The sequence below is a fragment of the Aristolochia californica genome, unplaced genomic scaffold (genome assembly GCF_029961685.1).
Source record: "Aristolochia californica isolate CCGP_79_NKW_82.1479 unplaced genomic scaffold, dmAriCali1.0.hap1 SCAF_2, whole genome shotgun sequence".
NCBI lineage: Eukaryota > Viridiplantae > Streptophyta > Magnoliopsida > Piperales > Aristolochiaceae > Aristolochia > Aristolochia californica.
Window position 1 is genome coordinate 7,215,659 of NW_027181881.1, and position 20,872 is coordinate 7,236,530.

A 20,872-nucleotide genomic window follows, 5' to 3' on the forward strand; every position below is an offset into this window, starting at 1 on the left:
TGCCAAAATAACACATACCAAATATTTTGTTATATAGCAACTGATAACAGTCAGATAGTAAAATTCCTTAAAAGTAACAAGGACACATGAGATAATCTGCAGCAAGTCCATCTTGAATAAGGAAGACGTGCAATAAGTTGGAACTGGGTAATAAGCTGCCAATAAGTTGAACCGAGTGACGTTAATCTTCTCAAAAAGAAAAAATTTGAGTGACGCTGGTTTCAAAAGCAACTGCAATGTCTTCTAAAAAACAATGAAAAGTGAATAAAACAGTAATGGATGTTGCTTACACACTTATTACATCAGTGATTAATTCGGACACCAAACCAAAACCTAGCCATATTAAACCAACTAATTATCAGCCAATGACATAAGTGTCATGTTTCTAAATATAGTCCACACTTAGAGATGTAATTACAAAACGAAATCAATTATGAAAGGCAAGATTAAAAACTGAAGGCAAATCTTAAGGTTAGACCAATTATAGCTTGAAAGGATTTCATGGAGTTATAGGCTAAGCGAGGCTTCTCACTTCATAAGGGGATAAGTACACCGAGTACTACTCCAACATGACGTTTATATGATGGAAGGATTTCTCATAACTAGAGAAGAAACACACGTTTTGAATCTGAACCTATATCAGAATCTCTTTACATAGATACTTCAGTAATTTGCAGAATTAAATCAAGTACTTATTTTGGGAAGTTGCCATAATTCAGAATAGGAACACTTCTTCTCTTTAACAAATAAATCAATGAAAAAATCTCAAAATAAGATTATCTTCAAAAGATTCTTTCCAGATATTGTTAATTAAAAATAGAAACTTTCCATGGTACATCATGAGATATTTTCCTGATATTTTTTTATCAATAACAACAACTCAAAAGAGAAGCAAAAATATTGGCTTAAATTTGGGTCTTCTCATGCAAAAGGATTCCAACATGACCTTTGATTCTTCCGATAAGAATATCTCCTTAAATATAAATCTTTTTACATGAATTTTGTTAGGAATTACATGCCCTAATTCCAAACTAACGAGAGCAATAACAATAAACGAGGAAGAAGGAAAAAACAAGCACGAAAACAAACAACAAGATTTATACAGGTTCGCCTCCAGGTGAGACTACATCCTATCTTCCGCCACTGCAGTAATCCACTATGAAAATGAAATACTTTACAAGAGAAAGGGTACACTTGTAGGTGTTTCTCTGTAACCTCTCGGGTTGCAAGTCGAGATGCTCCTCGGATTAAGATGATCGAAACCAACTTAGCGTAGGGCATTAATTAGGCTCCACAACTTAACAATCTCCCACTTAGAGACTAATCCATCATCAATTTATCCTCTGCAGTGGCAACAACTTCTCAATCCTCAAAGAGAAATCCAACTGAAGTTGCACACAACTTCATTTTCTTGATCGTAATAGTCTTTGTCAACATATCAGTCAGATTCTAACTCCCTTGAATCTTCTCAAGTGCTAAAACTCTATCCTCCAGAGCCGATTTGATGAAGTGTTAACGCACCTATGTGTGTTTTGTCCTGGCATGATAAACATGATTCTTTGCTAAATGAATAACACTCTGAATTTCACAATAGAACACATTCTTCCCAGAAAGACTGCAACCATACCATCTCTTTGCTGGCTTTGGTCATGGAAACATATTCTGCCTCAATAGTGGAAAGAGCAACTATCTTCTACAACTTAGAGACCTAGCTAACTATTGTACCACCCAATGTGAATACATATCTAGTGGTACTCTTCCTGCCATCAATGTCTCTAGCCATGTCAGCATCTACATAACCATGTAATCCCAAGTCTGACTTTCTAAAACATAAGGCTAAGTCTACAGTGCCTCTAAAATACCTGAGAATCCACTTCACTGCTTCTCAATGTTGTTTACGGGGATTGCTCATATATCTACTTACAACTCCCAGGACATGAGCTATGTTTGGTCTAGTACACGCCATGACATACATGAGACTGCCAATAACAGAAGAATAAGGTACATTGGCCATGTTGGCTCGCTCCTGTTTTGTAGAATGTCTCTGCTCCTAGCCAAAGGAGTACTCACTAGTTTTGCATCATTCATGTTGAATCTGCTCAACACCTTCTTCACATATTCTTTTTGTGATAGTTTCAAGACATCAATATCTCTAGTAATCCTCATCCCAATGATTTTTTTTGCAGCACCCAAATCCTTCATTGCAAACTTCTTCAACAACTTCCTTTTTAAATTATCAATTTCCTATTTACGAGCACATGCTATCAACATGTCATCAACATATAGTAGTAGAATGATGTAAGCGTCATCAAGCATTTTCACATTACAACAATGATCCGCTCGGCACCTCAAGAAACCATTACTACTCATAAGATTGCCAAACTTCTTATACCATTGACTTGGAGCTTGTTTAAGACCATACAAGCTTTTTGGAAGTTTGCACACCATTTTTTCCTTTCCTTGTGCTTTGAAACCCTGTGGTTGTATCGTGTAAATTTCTTCCTCCAAATCACCATGAAGAAAGGTTGTCTTTACATCCAACTTCTCTAAGTGCAAGTCTTCATTTGCCAATAGTCCAAGAATTGTTCTAATAGTAATTAATTTCACTACTACAGAGAAAATCTTAGTGTAGTCATTGCCTTTTTTTTGTTGAAAGCCTTTTACCACCTGTCTTGCCTTGTACTGCTTGTTGCCATAATGCTCATTTTTTATTCAGTACACCCATTTATTCTGCAAGGCCTTCTTCCCTTTTGGTAACTCGGTCAACTGTCATGTCTGATTCGATAACAATGAATCCATCTCATCCTTCATAGCCAACTCCCACTTGGTTAATTCATCAACTTGCATGGTTTCATCATAACTATCTAGTTCACCTTTATCAGTCAACAAAATATAATTAAATACAGGGGAGTACCTCTGTGGTGGTCTGCTAGTTCTAGTAGATCTCCTGAGTTTAGTCACAGGAATGTTCTGATTTACTTCTGGGGGTATGTTCTCCTGGTCTTTCAGAGCAATATTCATCTCAATAGCTAGAAGATCTCTCAACTGAATCATTTCAGACTTCATCACTTGTGCTCTCAGAACCTGTTCTCAACATGTCTTTATACAAGGCACCTTCATTAGAGATCACGTCCTCGCTCTTGATAACCTTACAACATTGGTCATCCCAGAAGCGATAATCAAACTAGGTACCACCATAGTCAATAAAAAAGCATAATTTAGATTTGGCATCAAGTTTACTTCTAGTAGCAAAATCAATGTGAATATAAGAAACACAACCAAACACTTTCAAGAAAGAAAGGTTTACCTCTTTGCCGCTCTAGACCTCTTATAGTATTTTTTAATCCAATGGTGTTGAGGGACCTCTATTGATCAAATAGGCAGTAGTGCTAATAGCCTTAGACCAGAACATATTTGGCAATCCCTCATGTAATCTTATGCTCCTAGCACGCTCGTTCAAATTTCTATTCATCATCTCAACCACACCATTCTGTTGAGGTTTTCTAGGAATGGTCTTCTTCATCTTGATTCTATTATAAACATAGTATTGCTTCAAATCATTATCTATGTATTCTCCCCCATTATCTAATTGCAGACATTTCACCTTCAAATTTGTCTCATTCTCAACCATTGCTCTCCATCTCTTGAAGGTATCAAAGACATCGGATTTCTTTTCTAGGAAATAAACCCATACCTTTCTGTTTGCATCATCAATAAATGTCACATAGTAGTTAGAACCACCAAAGGAAGTAATAGTTAAAGACACTCACACATCAGTGTGAACCAACTCTAATTTTGTTGTCTTTTGTTCCTTTTCGGCCTTAGAAAAGCTAACCCTTTTCTACTTGCCAAAAATAAAGCCTTCACACAAACTGTTGTTTACAGTTTTCAACCCTGGTAGCTTCCCTTTGGATTGAAGCATTTTCATTCCCTTCTCACTCATGTGACCGAGCCTACAATGCCACAAGTCTTAATCAGTAATAACATCAGCAACTACAACCGTGTCTCTGCAACTGGAAGTGATGTAAAGAGTTCTAGTTTTAACTCCTCGTGCAACAACCATGAATCCCTTTGTGACTTTCTAGGTAGCACCATTAAAAGTCACATTATGACCTTCATCATCAAGTTGCCCTACTGACATCAGATTACGCATCAATTTTGGTACATGTCTCACCTTGTGAATTTTCTACACTGTCCCGTTTGACATCCTCAAATTGACATTACCAATACCGACAATATCCAAAGGTTCTCCATCAGCAAGGTACACCTTCCCATGATCTCTAGTAACATAATTCTCTATGATCTCATGATGTGCGCTGGTGTAAAAAGAAGCTCCTAAATCTAACACCCAAGAGTCAATAGGGTTATCAACTGACAAGAGTAAATCATCTTGTACCTCATTAGTCACCACATTTGCAACATCATTTTTTCATCCTTCTTCGGTACTCTGCAGTTCTTCTTTATGCGACCAGACTTACCACAATTCCAGTATTCTACATTCCTTTTGAATTTGGACTTGCTTATTCTATTCCTTGACTTCCATCTACCATTGCCCTTATTGGAATTCCTCTCGAAGTTCCTACCCCTAGTATTGACACTTAGGGCAAAATTAGATGTCAACGATTCTCTAGAGTCCTTTCTAAGAACTTCCTCTGTGAGAATAGTATCCCGAACATCATTAAAGATCAACTTTTCGTTGCATATAGAGTTGCTAATCGTAGCCCTCATAGGCTCCCAATAATTTGGCAAAGACGCCAAAAGAATTAAATCATGAACCTCATCATCAAATTTAATTTAAACGGATATCAACTAATTGACAATCTTGCTAAACTCATTCAAATGCGATGCAACTAATGTGTTTTCTGTCATCTTTAAATTGAAGAGTTTTTTCATGAGATGTACCTTATTATTTGCGGAAGGCTTGTCATATATGTTGGATAGATCTTCATTATCCTCGTTGTGGTTTTCTCCAACGCCATGTTGTAAGCATTGTTCTTCGATAGTGTTAACCGGACTACTCCCAATACTTGTCTATCGATGAGATTCCACTCATCATCTTTCATACCTTCGGATTTTATATCCACAAGTGGTGCGTGTAGCTTTTTACTGTACAAATAATCTTTGAATTTGCTTCTTCCAGAACACAAAATTCATACCATCAAACTTATTGATTCCAAGTGTTGATCCTTCTCCGCTAGCCATTGCTCTCAATCACGAACCAAAGTTCTGATACCATTTGTTAGGAATTAGACTCCTTAATTCCAAACTAATAAGAGCAATAATAATAAATGTGGAAGAAGGGAAAAACAAGTATGAAAAAAAAACAAGATTTATATAGGTTTACCTCAAGGTGTGACTACGTCCTGTCTTTCGCTGCTGCAGTAATCCACTATGAAGATGAAATACTTTACAAGAGAAAGCGTACACTTACAGATGTTTCTCTCTAACCTCTTGGGTTATAACTCGAGATGCTCCTAGGATTAAGATGATCAAAACCAACTCGGCATAGGGCATTAATTAGGCTCCACGACTTAACAAAATTGTCTTATTTTGAAACTAGACTTAAATACCTTTCACCTAAGTATAAATTATCTTCATAAAATATATTTCTTTTGAGATAAAGAATCTGATATATTTTGGATTATGTAATCTGGCCGAACTCTGTACTCTTTCTTCTTTTGCCAACATGTCCATTGACTCTTCCAAGATCGATATTTTCATATAAAAACTCAGGTTGAGAATTGGTTTAGTAGGTAAGAAAATAGACTTACATATATTTCTTTTGATATATAATTATCCATATAAATCCTTGTTCTTGAAGGCATAAAATGGCTCAAAAGTTGAAGCTTTTTGCAGCTGCATGAAACTTTTTTATTGTTTGACCTTTACTACTTTAGATGTCGATTTCACTTTCTAAAAAAATTTGATTGTTTTTGAGTTGGAAACTAGACTCAAATATTTCCAACAGGGCGATTACTCTCTTACAACATGTTTATAATGGAGGTGTTCTCGAAAACCAAGAGGGCGATCACTCTCTTACAACATGTTTATCTTACATTATTTGAAGAACTAAACATAAATAGAAGACTAATATAACTAAAACACTTTGTGAGAGTGTCTTTAACTATTCTTGTTGTGAGAGTCATGTAAGACCCTTCTATATCTTCTCTTCAACACTCCCTCTTAAGTTGGAGTTTATAACTTCAACTAGCAATGAAAAAAAAATTGTTCTTCAATCTTCTTTTGCTGAATAAATTCTTTATAGATACAAAAACTTCATCTTTTGTGCTCTTTTTCTTGAATATTTTGGTCACATAAAAATTACCACAACATGTGGAACAAAATATCACTTTCAAGTACTTCTTCTTCTACTTATCCCCCTCAAGTTGGGGATAAAAATGACACAAAGACCCAGCTTGGACAAAACATAATATGGGAGAAAAAATAACTCCTAGTCGTACGTCAAAGTTCCATACACCAGTAAAAAATTATCATAGTCTGAAACACACTTCACTCAATTTTAAAGGCAAAAAATGGCCCAATTTTAAGGCACAACAAAGAGACTACTCATTTTTTAAGGTTACCTCAAACACAAATAACCTCTTGGGTCAAGAGGAAAATACTTGACTCAAGCTAGATGTTGGGCATGGTGGCCAAACTAAGTATTCTTTCTTCTTTGGCCGGCATTACCATTGACTCCTTCAAGATTGATATCTCCTTTTAGAAAACTCAGATTGAGATTTGGTTGAATAGGTAAGAAAATAGACTTTCTTTTGATACATAATTCTTCATATAAAATCTAGTTCTTGATATATACAATGGCTCGAAAGTTGAAGTTTGTTGTTACTGCTCAAAGCTCTCTTGTAATTTGACCTTTGCTAATTTAAATATTGATTTCACTATGTAAAAAACTCAGATTACCAAACTTATTTTTGCGTTGGAGAGTAGACTCGAAAATCTTTCTATCAATATATCATTTGAAATATGAAAAAGTTTAGTATGGAAGTGAAAACGCCAAAAATATAATAGGTAATGGAACTAGAAAGAAAAAAAAAATATAGAATACGAAGTTAAACTACCAAGGATGATAGATTAAAAAAAAATCACATTATCTTTATATGTTGACCGACTCAAATCACAAAACCTGCTCTTATACCATGTTGAATAATTAAACATAAAAAAATAATTAATATAACTAAAACATGTTTAATTGAGACTTGTGACGTCCGCCAATTATACTCTTATAATTCTGGCGATACTTTCCAGATATTTGTTCAGAATTGTCCCGGTCGTTTTGGCTCATGTATGGAGGTCAGGTACGTAAGGAAGATTCTAATCTCAATCAGCCTACGAAATAATTGAAGATGAAAAAGTTACATTTTTAACTTTATATTAACCTAAAGATCGATGAAGACGAAATAGGAATTGCAGAATCTAACAACTGAAAGATATTTGACGTGACGTAACGAAACGAATGGCCTTCGATAGGACTTTTACGAGTCGAGAGGCCAGCAACTGTACGAAATGTCGGGTGCGAATCTGTCTTAGGCCTTGTCGGTCTTCACTGTAAAACTGGACTCCTGTCTTTAATTTGTTGTTTTTAGCTAAATAACAATTCCGGCAGATTGCCTCCCAAGTTGAAAATCCCTGTGATTTCCATTTTCACTCTTTTCCAAGTCCAGAGCAGATCGAATGTATGTCGAAGAATCATCAAATCACAATTAACTTAAACCGGCAAATCTTTGAAACCAGAAACTTAGAACGATAGATGTCAAATACGAAATCTTCCAGCAAAGTCACTGAAGCAGACGTGAACTATTATTTTACTGAACGAAAACAGGAAGAAAAAATTCACACTTTCAGCGAAGTGAAGGTAATGGAATAGGAGTTCTTTGTAACAGCAGTGACAGGTGCCGTGAGCCTCTTCCAGAACGTAGAATTATCTCTCCTTGTTGCCTCTACCAGCAGCATCGGAACACCTCGATGTTGCCTTCATCAACGGTACTAGGACGCCTCCCTACTGCCTCCACCAGCAGCACCGGAACGCCTTCCTGCTGCCTCCACCAGCAGCATCGGGACGCCTCCCTGCTGTCTCTACCAGTATCATTAGAATGCCTCCTACCGGAAAGCCTCTCAGGTGCCTCTACCAGTATCATTAGAATGCCTCCCACCGGAAAGCCTCTCAGGTGCCTCTACCAGTAGCATCGGGACGCCTTCCTTTTCTGCAATAGCACCGAGACCCGAGCCAATCTCTTCTGGCAACAGCACCGAGACCCGAGCCAGTCTCTTTTAGCGACAGCGCCGAGACCTGAGCCAGACTCTTCCGGCGACAGCTCCGAGACCTCGCAACAGTGAGAAAGCTCCTCCGTATCTGAGTCCCGAGTTTTCTTCCACTTGCCGCACACATCGACGCAGAGATCCAAAGTCCCGAGCCTCCACGGGTCTCTCTTCTCCGGCAATAGCGTCGGCGTCGATCAAGCCTTCTCGCTTCTGAGTCCCTCAAGCTCCTTTGTTTTTCTCCCGGCACCAAGAGTCCGGAGCTTGCCCGTCATAGCCTCTCTCTTCTTCTGATCACACAACGCACAACAACACACTATTACAGCAAGCCCGAGAGATTTGTTCTTCAGGCAACAATAGCAAACAACAGCTCTGTTCTCTGATCGATCGAGTCCCGAGTTCTTCCGACAACAGCAGCGAGGCTCAGAGCTCCTCTCTTCTGAGAACAGCGCTGAGTCTTAGAGCTCATCTCTTCTGGCAACAGCAACGAGTCTCAGAGCTCATCTCTTCCGGCAACAGCACCAAGTCTCAGAGCTCATCTCTATTTTTCGCTGTCGACCTCTGTTAGTCCCAAAGAAGAGTTTTATTCAACAGCAATGAAAGCCCCTTCATTTCTTTGATTGAGTGCAGCACTCGCTAGGGCAAAGGGAATTGTCCTCCGGGTCCCTGCGGCCCCCCTCTGTGACGGTGTCCATCTACTCTAGTGTTGTGGACCAGATTCCACCACTCAACAATTCTTCCACTTGGAAATTGGTACACCCACTGTATTGCCCTCTTCCTCTAACATGACCTCCTCCACCTCTGCAACTCACTGCCCCTGTCTTCATGCTAAAAGATCAACTGAAGTTGCGTACAACTTCAGTTTCTCAAGTGTAACACCCTTCTTGGTCAGCTCCCACTTGCTAGAATTTTCATCTTGCAAGGTTTATTTATAACTCTACGGTTCTCCACCATTTGTGAACTGCAGCTGTAGGTGTGGACGACTCTGGATCTGATTGCAGGATAATAGGAGTGGGTGCAATGGACCCACTCTCCCCATCACTCGCATCTCTACATTGCACGGAGTCTTTGTACACAATTTTCTCATCTCTCTCCAGCCATCGTTTTCCCTCAGACCCAAACCTCAGCTCTGATACCAGTTGTTAGGGAAAAAATGACAATAAAGAGACAGGTAATCGGTAACCACGCACGACACAATTTTTACGTGGTTCAGAAAATTGCCTAGATCCATAGGAACTGCAAAAGATTTTATTACTTGAGGAATCTCAATAAGGTTGTTACTCAGAGTAGTACACAACCTCACCGTTACAACGAGTCCAGAGAATTTTCTGTAATAGCAATGATGGGTGCCAAGAGCCTCTCTTCCAGAACGACGTAGAATCACCTCTCCCTGCTGCCTCTACCAGCAGCACTAGAATGCCTCCCTACTGCCTCTACCAGCAGCACTGGGATGCCTCCCTGTTGCCTCTACCGGCAACACCAGGACGCCTCTATGCTGCCTCTACCAACAGCACTGAGATGCCTTCCTGTTTCTCTACCAGCAGCATCGGGACGTCTCCCTGCTGCCTCTAGCAACAGCACCAAGACGCCTCCCTGCTGCCTCCACCAACAGCACCGGGATGCCTCCCTGCTGCCTCTAGCAGTAGCACCGGGATGCCTCCCTACTGCCTCTACCAGCAGCACCGGGACGCCTTCATGTTCCCGCGACAACGCTAACACCAAAGCCAGTCTCTTCTGACGATAGCGCCGAAACCTGAGCCAGTCTCTTCCGGCGATAGCGCCTAGACCTCGCGACAGTGAGAAAGCTCCTCTGTATCTAAGTCCTGAGCTTTCTCTCACTTGCCGCACACACCGACGCAGAGATCCGAAGTCCTGAGCTTCCACGACTCTCTTCTCCAACAACAGCATCGGCGTCGCTCGAGCTTTCTCGCTTCCAAGTCCCTCAAGCTCCTCTGTTTTTCTCCCAACGCTGATAGTCCCGAGTTTGCCCTTCACAACCCCTCTCTTCTTCCGCTCACATAGCGCACAACAACGCATTGTTACAGCAAGCCCAACATATATGTTCTTCTGGCAACAGCAACAAACAACAGCTCCGTTTTTTTCTTAGTCAAGTCCGAGTTCTTCCGGCAACAGCAGCGAACAACAACTCTGTTCTCTGCTTAGTCAAATCCGAATTCTTCCGGCAACAGCAGCGAGTCTGAGAGCTCATCTCTGTTTTTCGTTGTCAACCTCTCTTAGTCCCAAAGAAGAGTTTTAATCGAGAGAAATGAAAGCCCCTTCATTTATTTGATTGAGTCTTTCATTTCTGTTGATTGAATGCAGCACGTGGTAGGGCAAAGGGAATGGTTCTCCGGGTCCCTAGGGCCCACCCATCTGACGGTATCCATCTACTCGAGTGTTGTGGACTAGACTCCACCACTCAACAAGAACAAGCATCAAACTCGCCTTAAGCTCTCTCGAGTGGACGACTCGATTGGAACAGTAACTAATTACGAGAACTAAAAGCCCTACTCGATCCCGCCGTAAATTCCAGAGCTCCAGTCAATGCAGAACTGTTCTTTAATCAAGCGGTACAGGTGAAGAAGATGAAAATAACAATCGGTGAGAGTTTTTAATTCCCATTTGCCGTGTGTCCTTGATCTCGGAAATAAAATACAAAAATCATGATTCTGCGCATGCATCAGGGGATAGCAGCCACTTGCAGAACATGGGAAGTTCAGAGTGAGGAAACTGGAAGAGGTATTTTATCAGTAAACCAGCGTCCTTTCTCCGTCTCTCCACTCTCCAGGCACCAGTTGGTGACCCATGAGATCTTACAATCAGCTCCCCAAATCTTAGGCTGTAATTTTCAGTGTCATAATGCATGGGAATCAGGACCACCATATCTCCAAGCTGTGCTACTTTACTCTCTCCAACACAAAATCTTTTTCTTTTCTTTTCTTTGCAGTCACAAGCATGCATGAATCACATTAATCGCTACTAATCCAGGCCATGTTTAGTTTGTTGATGTGGCGGACTGTGGAGGTGGCTAATTGATATTTGTTAATACTAAACGGCCTTTTTTTGTTTATTACAGTATAAAGATTAGGGTCAGGTGGTACAAAAGTGGGAAGTGACGTTCATGGCCTGTTTTTCACGAGCCCAGGGTGACCCACCACCCATATATGAAATTTGGAGAAAGGTGCTTTTGTTTCAATCATTCATTCCTGACGTTCATGGAATATGATACAATGCTTAGATCCAAACATATTAATATGTGATTAGAGCTAATGATTTGAAAGGTAAAGAGTTTTATTTATTAAGCGAGTTCACCGACCGATTACTTAAACGAGCACAAATCGCTACTCCAACTTGAGTCAAAAGCAATGTGATTAGAACTAATGACTGAAAAAGTAAAGGGGTTTTATTTATTAATAGAGCCGACTCACACGAGCTCACAAATCAAAAGCGGCGGTTCACTCAAATTACTTAAACAAGTATGAACCGTTGCTCAAACTCGATTCGAAAGCAAAATGTGACTAGAGCTATTGACTTTTTGAAGGGTGTCCCTTAAGTTCTTCTCGATCCACCCCCTAGACTTGATAAGGGTTATTCAATCTCGGATAAACCGGTTATCTGCTTATGTATAAGAGTAACTTAGTGAGTTGAATTAGCAGACAAATGACAGAGGCAGGACCAAGAACAGGGAAGAGTGGTGGAGGAGCATTAGGTATCTAAATGATGTCCACGGTCCCCATTTTCCCCTTGGTGTCTTCCTACATTAAAGTTGAATTTGATTGGTCAGAGAGCATTATCTCTGGAATTTTGTAGGTGGAAGATTTTTGGTAATTAAAATGGAGGAAAAGAGGGAGCAGTATTTTGATTAAAGAAAAGACAAAGAGGGAGCAGTAGCCATTGGGGACTGGGAGACGATGACGACAGGCTTTTGCCTGTGAATCACGTTGCCTGAATATTAGTTTATTAATTTTGGTTGGGGATAGAAAAACGTTTGTCGCTTATAATGCGATTTCTTGGAAGCGAGGAAGAGATGCCTTCCTTCTCTCTATAAATGCGATCTATAAAGAATACACGCGGTGGGTGGAATTTCAGGCTCAGGCTTGTTTGGATCTTCGTCCCCTTTCTTCCACCCTACTGGCAGTGACCCGCCTGACTGGAGTCAATTCGATGTTCAAGTAACAGGTTCTCAAGTTCGGACGATCGGTTTGAATACTTGCTAAACTCCTCCTGATAATTATCAGGAGAAGTTGAAGAGACGGAAGATCATCATGACCATGGAGTGGAGTGACTGGGATGCCGTCGGCTCCGATGGAAAATCCGGGGGTGTCGACGCTAGGGAGCGGCACAAGCTGGCGGAGCGAGAGAGGAGGAAATCAATGCGGGAGCTGTTCTTGTCTCTTCACGCACTTCTCCCCCACGCCAACACTGTCCGGAAGGAGCAGTCCGCTATCCTCGACGAGATCATCAAGTATATACCTTTGGCCGCCGCCCGCCTCCGCTCCCTCCAGAGCCGCCGTGATGCCCCCTCCAAGCCTAAGAATTCTCCTACCGTTCATGTTTCTGATCGCAACTCTGCTTCATCTAACACCGGCGACTGCGACATACGTGTCGCTCCTGAACCCACCTCCTCTGTCGCCATTCGAGTTCGAGGCGACCGTGTTAATGTCTCCCTTACCGACACAAAGGGAACCTCCCAAGCTCTGCTTCTATCTTCTGTTCTTGAAGAGCTGGAGGCTCACAATCTCGACCTTGTCAGGTCTACCCATTGCCGCGACGGCAGCAAGCTTCTCCACCACTCTGAGAGCAAGGTATTCATCCTCCCCGTCTTCTTCTTCTTTAGATTTTCTGATAACCGAACTGATCAGCGAAAATTGTCCCTTTTTGGTTGTTCAGATTTGCGATGGACTAGAACGATCACCCGTCTTGTTGAAAGCGAGATTACAAGATCTAGCCTGCAAGCTCCACAAACTGAGAAAATCGTCGTCGCTCAAAAGGACCTTTGACCAGGTTGAGTAATGAAACAAGATAAAGAGTTGGGATTAATCGGGGCAGAGACTTTATTTTCATTGATTGGCTTTTTCTGTAAACTGGAAGCGTGGCTTCTTTTCATTAGCAGCTCCCCGTCTACTTCCCCGCCGGCGTTGACTCCTTGGGTGTTAGGCTTGCTGCCTGTAACTGACTGTCTTTTGCCAATCAAACTTTCTCTGTTTCTGTAACGCTTGACGCATTTCATCTCTTCTCCCCATTACCCATCTCTTGGATTCTTTCTCAAATCAGTTCATCATCTCAGATTAGATAGCGAGTGAAAAATTAAAGAGAAGGATCTGTTTAGTTGAGTAATCAAAGCCCAATTACCCTAAAGGCCTAAAGGGAATTCCGACATCTTTCTTTCTGGAAGGCAAACAGTGTTTCGGACAGGTTGGAGAAACGCATTCACCCAGTCACCCAGCACGATGCTCGGCTTCTAGTATACCGACAAGTCGCCAGTGTTCGTCATTGCCGGAATCCGTACGTGGATTCTCATCGACCTTCTATCTCTTCACATGGTTCTTTGGAGTTTGGTCTCCGACTCTGAGCTCATTGCCGGATCCATGGACAGCTTAGCCCTTGATTTTACTGTAATTTAATAACCAATCTATGCGACATTATAAAGAGCTGTTTTTCTAGTTTCATTTCGACGGACAGAGCTGTCCAGAGTGTTAGAGTGCCATTCTGAAAGAAGAGGCACTCCACAAAAACCAGAATTGTTAAGAATGAGTTTGTAGCCTTTCTGGCGATTCGCTTACTGGCATCGAAGATCTTGAGATTTCAGCTAAGTATCCAGTCTATTTTGGGGTGACGGGGGTGCGGCAGGAGGTGATGATGATGCGATGAAAGGAAAGATCTCCTTCCCCAACTGACGGATATTTGATATATTTTCCATTCCCATCGTCGAATTGCAGGCACCGGCCACCGAATAATGAAAATTTGAAATTTCCCGGTACCGTCTTACATCATTAATGGCTCTCGTCCTCCATTATAAAACGACAAGAGGATTCCCACAGGCTACAGTCGTCACCATATCGTTTTCAACAAATAGGAAGAAGAAGGTAAAAAACAAAGAGAGCCCAATTCGAGCAGGACGCCAGAAAAGGAAAAAAGATTAGGAAAGAAAAAGATTTCTAGCCAGAAAAGTCCATCGACTTTCAGACCTCGTGGGTTGATTAAGTGGAGACTCAAAAAGGATCTCCATTAAAATAGTAGGTTGGTTTGGAGAGGGCTGCGTCGCCGTTTTTGAAAATCTTACAAACAGCCGACCACCAAGTTTGAATGCCACCATTATTCTTTATCATAATCACGCCTTTTCTACTCAACCACTCTTCACTTTCGCAATGCGATCTTCCCATCTCTCTATCCTTTTTAAAGTTTTAAACAGCGCTCTGCTCCCAGTGATTATATTATTTAACAGTCAGTGACAGGGGACTGTCAAAGCTCCCATTCTCCCATCTTTTACACATCTTCTTCTTCGTTAGTCTCTTAACAAGGCCAAAGTTTAGGTAGATCAACGAGTTATCAATCCAGTTTGATCGGGACACTTCTGTCAAACGGCCTCGGAGCAAGGAAGAAAGAGACTCCATCTCTTCCATTTTCACTCAACTGGTTCAAATCGTAGGCAAACAGAGTGAAAAACACAGGCATATTGGACAATAAAATAACAGTAAAATGGTATTAATGTGATGGCAACGATAGAATAATAATTATTGTGATGTTTATTCGCAAAAGAAGTACCTTAAGCAGCATCACTTTATTCGTTTATTGAAGGCCATTATCTTTGCCGTTGGGGACGATGGGACGAGAGATTCGATTAATTAACTTGTATCGTTTATCACTGGTGGGTGACAATAATGAATGGTTCATGAATGGCAACCATTCATCAAACAGTAAGTCAACTTGATATAGTTACAACTAATAATCTGCAACAGGTTCCGAGTTCTGACTCCACTCTCTCTCTCTCTCTCTCTCTCTCTCTCTCTCTCTCTCTCTCTCTCCAATTTCTCTTTTAAGCCGACTAAAACTAAATACTGCTACGTGCTGTTCTGCAATTTTTGATCCGAATCGCGGCGTCAGTTTCAGCGTCCAGATAAGCTACAGTTAGGCCAACTTCGGCCACAAACGTGAAGCTCGATAAGCTACGACTTTGGGAAATTAATTTTAAATCGTACATTCTCGTGGTCTGGTTTTAATTTTCTCCGTCTCACGGCGTCGCATTATCGGGATTTTATTCTATGCTGGTGAAGTGGTGCTGAAACCTGCATATTTGTGGTACCGGGTTGCTGTAAGCCTAGTACGATGAGCGGCGGAGTGGAGACGCTTTGCCACCGCCGGCGATGACTGGAATTCGTGATTCGGGTCAGGTCTGTGGGAAATCATTGTGTAGGAGAACGGCCGTGTGTGTTCCTGAGGCATGGTGCATACGTGGTCCATCTCGAACCGGATGCCAGCATGAAGCACATTTTAGTTTGTCGCTTCCTACAGCTTTTGGCCAAAATTGAGATTTGTTTTTTACACGTGTCTCAACCCTGCTGGGCTCAGGACTCGGGACTCAGGACTCAGGACTCAGGACTCAGGACCCTTTAGTTTATGTGAAACTAGATCCTAATTGTAGTTTTATATAAGGCATATCTAAAACTATATTGGGTGGTTCATTTAGAGCTGTTTTCTTCACTATTCCTTAAACTGCTATTTCACTCTTCTTTCCATTGTTTAATGATTTGGCAATGTCTGATTACACAAATTCCCTCTAATTGAACTTAGAAACTTGAACCTCCTATTTGGCAATGTTCATGAGACTTAGAAGACCTTTCCACTCGATGAAGAAGAAGGAGGAACGACTAATGAAGGTAGAATCAAACCCACTCTTTTCATTGCATAGAAGTTGGGGAGGAGGAGGAGGAGCTCATTCTTTCGCAACCCTTTCATTTCATTAGGATGGGAGTGTCTTCCCTCCTTCCCCATCTAGCTTTATTCACAAGCCGGAAAACCTTATCTACATAGTCAAAGATGGGAAGGGAAAACTAGTTTGATCTAAACCAAATTTGTGTGATTCACCAATCAATCTAGAAAAAATTGACTGGATATAGAGCTAGGTCCAATTGAACCCAGTTAAACCATAATTTGGTTTATGGTTGATAACAATAATTTATTCATTAAGAGGGCAGCTCAATCCCCTTTATGTTTGTCTTCAAGACAAAAAAAGGGAGATGAAGTTAGGTCCTATGAGGAACAAATTGAATTAAATATGATCTTAAAGTCACTTGGCACACATTCAACAATCAAATATTTGAGTATTTAAACAAGATTTAAAAGAACAAGAATTGGGTTTAATCAAATATGATCTTAAAGTCACTTATGTCTTTTGTTTTTACAAAGTTTGTAGACCTAAGGACATTATAGTCATTATAAACCTTCTCGGACAACTATAAATAGAGGCTCAAGACATTGGGTAGATCATTAAATCTCCCCTCTTCTCTCTCAAATTTGTTCCTAAAATTTTCTCCTCTCCCGAGCTCTCTCTCTCCATCTCTTTTGCAGAGTTCTCTCTTATTTCTCTCTTCTCCTTTCTTCTCCTCCTTTTCTTCATCTCCTCTTTCACGACCTTGGTCAAGGACCTTATCATTGGATTCTAAATTCAACAAAAAGCCGTTAGCAACCGATCACGTATTTTAATCTAGCATCTGAGCCGTCTGGATTATGCATCCATCAACATCCTAGAAGCTTCTTTCCATTGAGCAAAGAAGTCAGGTTCCATGTATGACTATGATAAATGCTAGTCATCTCTTCTTCCATGGTAGCTCTCCATCCTAGATGATTCATAGCCTCAATATATACTTGTGGATAAACATAGAAGACAAGACAACAAAAAATGTGTAACACTCCAAGGAGAGTCGAATAGAATAGAATGGTTGGTCTTAAAAAAAAGTCACATTAGTGGTTGGGGCATCTCTATGGATTTTTCAAACCTTGGAGGAGGAGGAGAGTTCGAATAGAATGGTTGGTCTTAAAAAAAAGTCACATTAGCACATAAGTCTTATGCAATGATGGATTGTAACACACATACCCTTTTTAATTTTTTGAATACTTCAACACATCAAGGATTTAGGGTCAATTTTACTTTTTCTTGGAAAAAGTTTATGAACAAAACATGCATACTCAAATACTCGAGCAAAAATGGAAAAAAGGGTGTTGTGTTGGTAAAAGGGAAGAAAATGGAGTTTTAAGACCATGGTTAATAAGATAGCAAACGGTCAACACAACATACAACCAGTAAAATTGAGAGACATTCATGGTCAATAAAAGAGCATGAGCAACTTCTAATAAATGCTCATTTTTTCTTTCAACTACATCATTTTGTTGAAGTGTATAAGTATATGAAGATTGATGAACAATGCTTATTTTATGACAAAATTGTAAAAAAACGAGAGGAAATCATTCTTTAGCATTATCAAAATGAGAGACCTACATTTTCTCTTGGAATTGAGTTTCAACCATATAATAAAAGGATTCAAAAATAGAAGAAACTTCAAATCGATCTTTCATTGAAAATAACCATGTTACCCAAGAAGTCATCTACAAAAATCACAAAAGTACTTTTATTGGGTAATACAAGGAACTTGAATTGGTTTGAATGAACTAAAGAAAAATGATTAACACTAACTTTCTCAGATCGAGAAGGAAAGGCGCTGCGATGATATTTTCTTTAACTCATAGACTTCACATGGTAAAATTGAAGTTGGCTTCAAGGAAGGCACTAATGATTGTAATGTAAGCAGTGAAGGATGCCCCAACTTATTGTGCCATTAAAGATGTAACCACCCTATAACGTCTTCACATGTGTTTCTTAGAGATTAATTTTTTTTTTCTCATTTTAAATTTTTTTAGTTAATCTATAGAAATAATTTTAAGAAAATATATACTATATAAATATAAGTGAATTAATTTAATATTAAAAAATTAATCATTTAATTTAACTATGTTAATATTATTTTTATAATTGTATTTAATTTAATTAAAAAATTATATATTTAATTGTATTGAAGGCGAGTTTATCTTACAGGCTGGTGGCCTGACAAGAACTCGCTTTGAAAATAGCAAGATAATAGAGGGTTAATGATTCAATGGATAAAAAGGAAAAGGTGATGATTTTGCCTTTTTTTTGGGTTGCAAGTCACAGGATAATCATTATTGTACCCCATTCTCTGTACCAACCAGATCGGTCAGATGATCCCCAACCGCACTACGATTGGTCACTTTGAGAAATTTTGGGAGGACAAAGAGAGAGGCCAGCAAACATTTTTACTTCTTTTACATTTAGGGCATGTTAGTGCCTAAGTGAAGTGTATTTCAATTACATAGGAGAAAGTGGGCCGAAAACGTTAGTACGTCCAGTAAGTGACGGGGAAAGTGAAATACAGTTGTATTTTGCTTTCCCTCGTTTTAGGCATAAAACGAAAATCCGAGCTGAAATCCGAGGGGTCGAGCTCAGATTTTACTTACCATCGTTCAAATACATCTCGCTGTCAGGGAGGATCGGGGAGAGCACGGGAGGCCGAGCCTTTGCCGTAGAGCCTCTCGGGCTCCCTCTCGACGTACCGTTGGAGCACCGCCTTCGTCGTCGTTGCTCATTGGCCCGTCGCCTCCGTCGTCATTGCCTGCTAACCCGTCGCCATAGTCTCCTGCCGCTGAGGAAGACGACGCGCGCAGGAATATGATGGTTTAATTTAGGAAAAATTAAACCGTCGTAAAAATAATAATTTATATTTTTTTATAAAATATTTTTTTATTTAATATATTTATTTTATAATTACTATATTAATATATTTTAATTATCCCATTGCTATAATTAATTAAACCAATGGTTTTAAATTTTGTGATAATATATTATTAATTAATAATACATAAAAATATATTATGTTATTGATAAATATATATATTTATTTATTATATTAAATTAGTGGTTTTTAATGTTAAAACATATCTTATGTTATTAAAAAATAATTTATTTATTTATTTTTAATGTTTTATTTTAGTCGCACGTACCCAGAGGGAGTCTACAATACAATCTGCAAGAGTATCATATTATCGAAATGTTTTAGCAATTCAGATGTAGCAAAATTATTGACTATTATGTTTTAATGCCACTAAATATTTTTTATGTTGTACTTTTGTATGAGCAGATATAATTTTTTATAATAAAAAGGTGATTAAATTATATTTGTATTATTACGATATTTGTGTCGTACGTTATATAGTACGATATTTGTATAATTATTTTACATTTAGATATTACAAAATTAAAATTTGATTACAATTTTAATAATATAAAAGTAAACATTTGTTTAATTATTATATTTAATATATTTTATTTATTAACTAATATTAATTTAATTTTCTGATAGTCAGATATATTAAAATATTTTATTTAATAAATAATTTATATACACTTTACACCACACTTTTCATTGTACACACTAACACAAACAAATACTTTATACTACAATTTCCATTACGCACATTAACACAAACAAGTGTTTTACATTACACTTTTCATTGCGTACACTAACACAAAAAACTACTTTACATTCACTCTGACTTTCCCTAGGAAAAATACTTTTCATTATATTTCATTTCCCTTTGCACTTACATTGTACACTAACACCCCTTACTTTCTGTACGTTTGGCAAACCGCCCATTATTTCTTGCCAGCTCACTCCACACAAATAAAAATAAGCTCTATCAACATCTTCTTGCAGGTTTCACATCGTTGAGGACAGACAAAAGGGGGTCCCGACACGTATTTAATCTTCTTCTTCGTCTCTTTTGTGGGTAGGACCCTGGAGCACATGCAGCTCTGGTAAAGAGAGAATCAAACCACAACCAAGCAGCAACAGAACAGAAGCAGCTGAAATGGTAGCGGAGCTTTTCTCACATTATACAGGATGCCCGTCGTACTCGGTTGAACTCGACCCTCAGTCGCTCCTTCGTCAAGAACCGTTCACGCCGTTTCATTCAAGCTTTAATCAGAGCGTGGTGAAAGAGACGCGACAACCGCTATGGTGATGCTGGGAAGAAGACCGTTCCTGACCCACCACTTCCAACTTCTCCACAGATGTCACATCAATGCGGGCGTCAGTGGCGCACTAGAACAACAAAAAAAAGGGACGATGCCTGACTACACCAAACATCGCCGAGGAGATGATCGGATTTTCTGAACAGAAATTATTGTTTTGTTCGCTTTCCTCCCCCCCAACAAAGAAGGCAAATAAAACATATAGAGGGCCCCCTGCCGGTACTTCCACGGATTATGAAAACCGAATCTATGGAGGACCCATGCACAATCTTTTCGTTTCTTTTCTTTGCGAAAAGGCGAAAGATGATTTTGATGATTAGATACTTAGCCCACCAAGTGGTGGGTAGATTATGGCTGTTAAGACGACTTGGTTAAAAATCTACGGATCCCTGTCACAACATAAGATCCTAGATGGGAGAGTCAAGAAAGTTGTGGTCGACGTTTACCAAACTCAAGAACACAATCGCCATCACCCGCTGTAAGAAAAACTCC

General features: G+C 39.6%; 1 protein-coding gene across 1 annotated transcript; it reads left to right on the forward strand.

The window, feature by feature from the left end:
- Positions 1 to 12,304: 12,304 nt before the first annotated feature.
- LOC137956056 (transcription factor bHLH126-like) lies at positions 12,305 to 14,059 on the forward strand. The gene is made up of 2 exons (XM_068803360.1): positions 12,305 to 13,082; positions 13,168 to 14,059. Exons 1-2 carry the CDS (start codon positions 12,543 to 12,545, stop codon positions 13,288 to 13,290), a joined length of 663 nt encoding a protein of 220 aa, XP_068659461.1. The 5' UTR covers positions 12,305 to 12,542; the 3' UTR covers positions 13,291 to 14,059.
- The last annotated feature ends 6,813 nt before the right edge of the window (positions 14,060 to 20,872 follow it).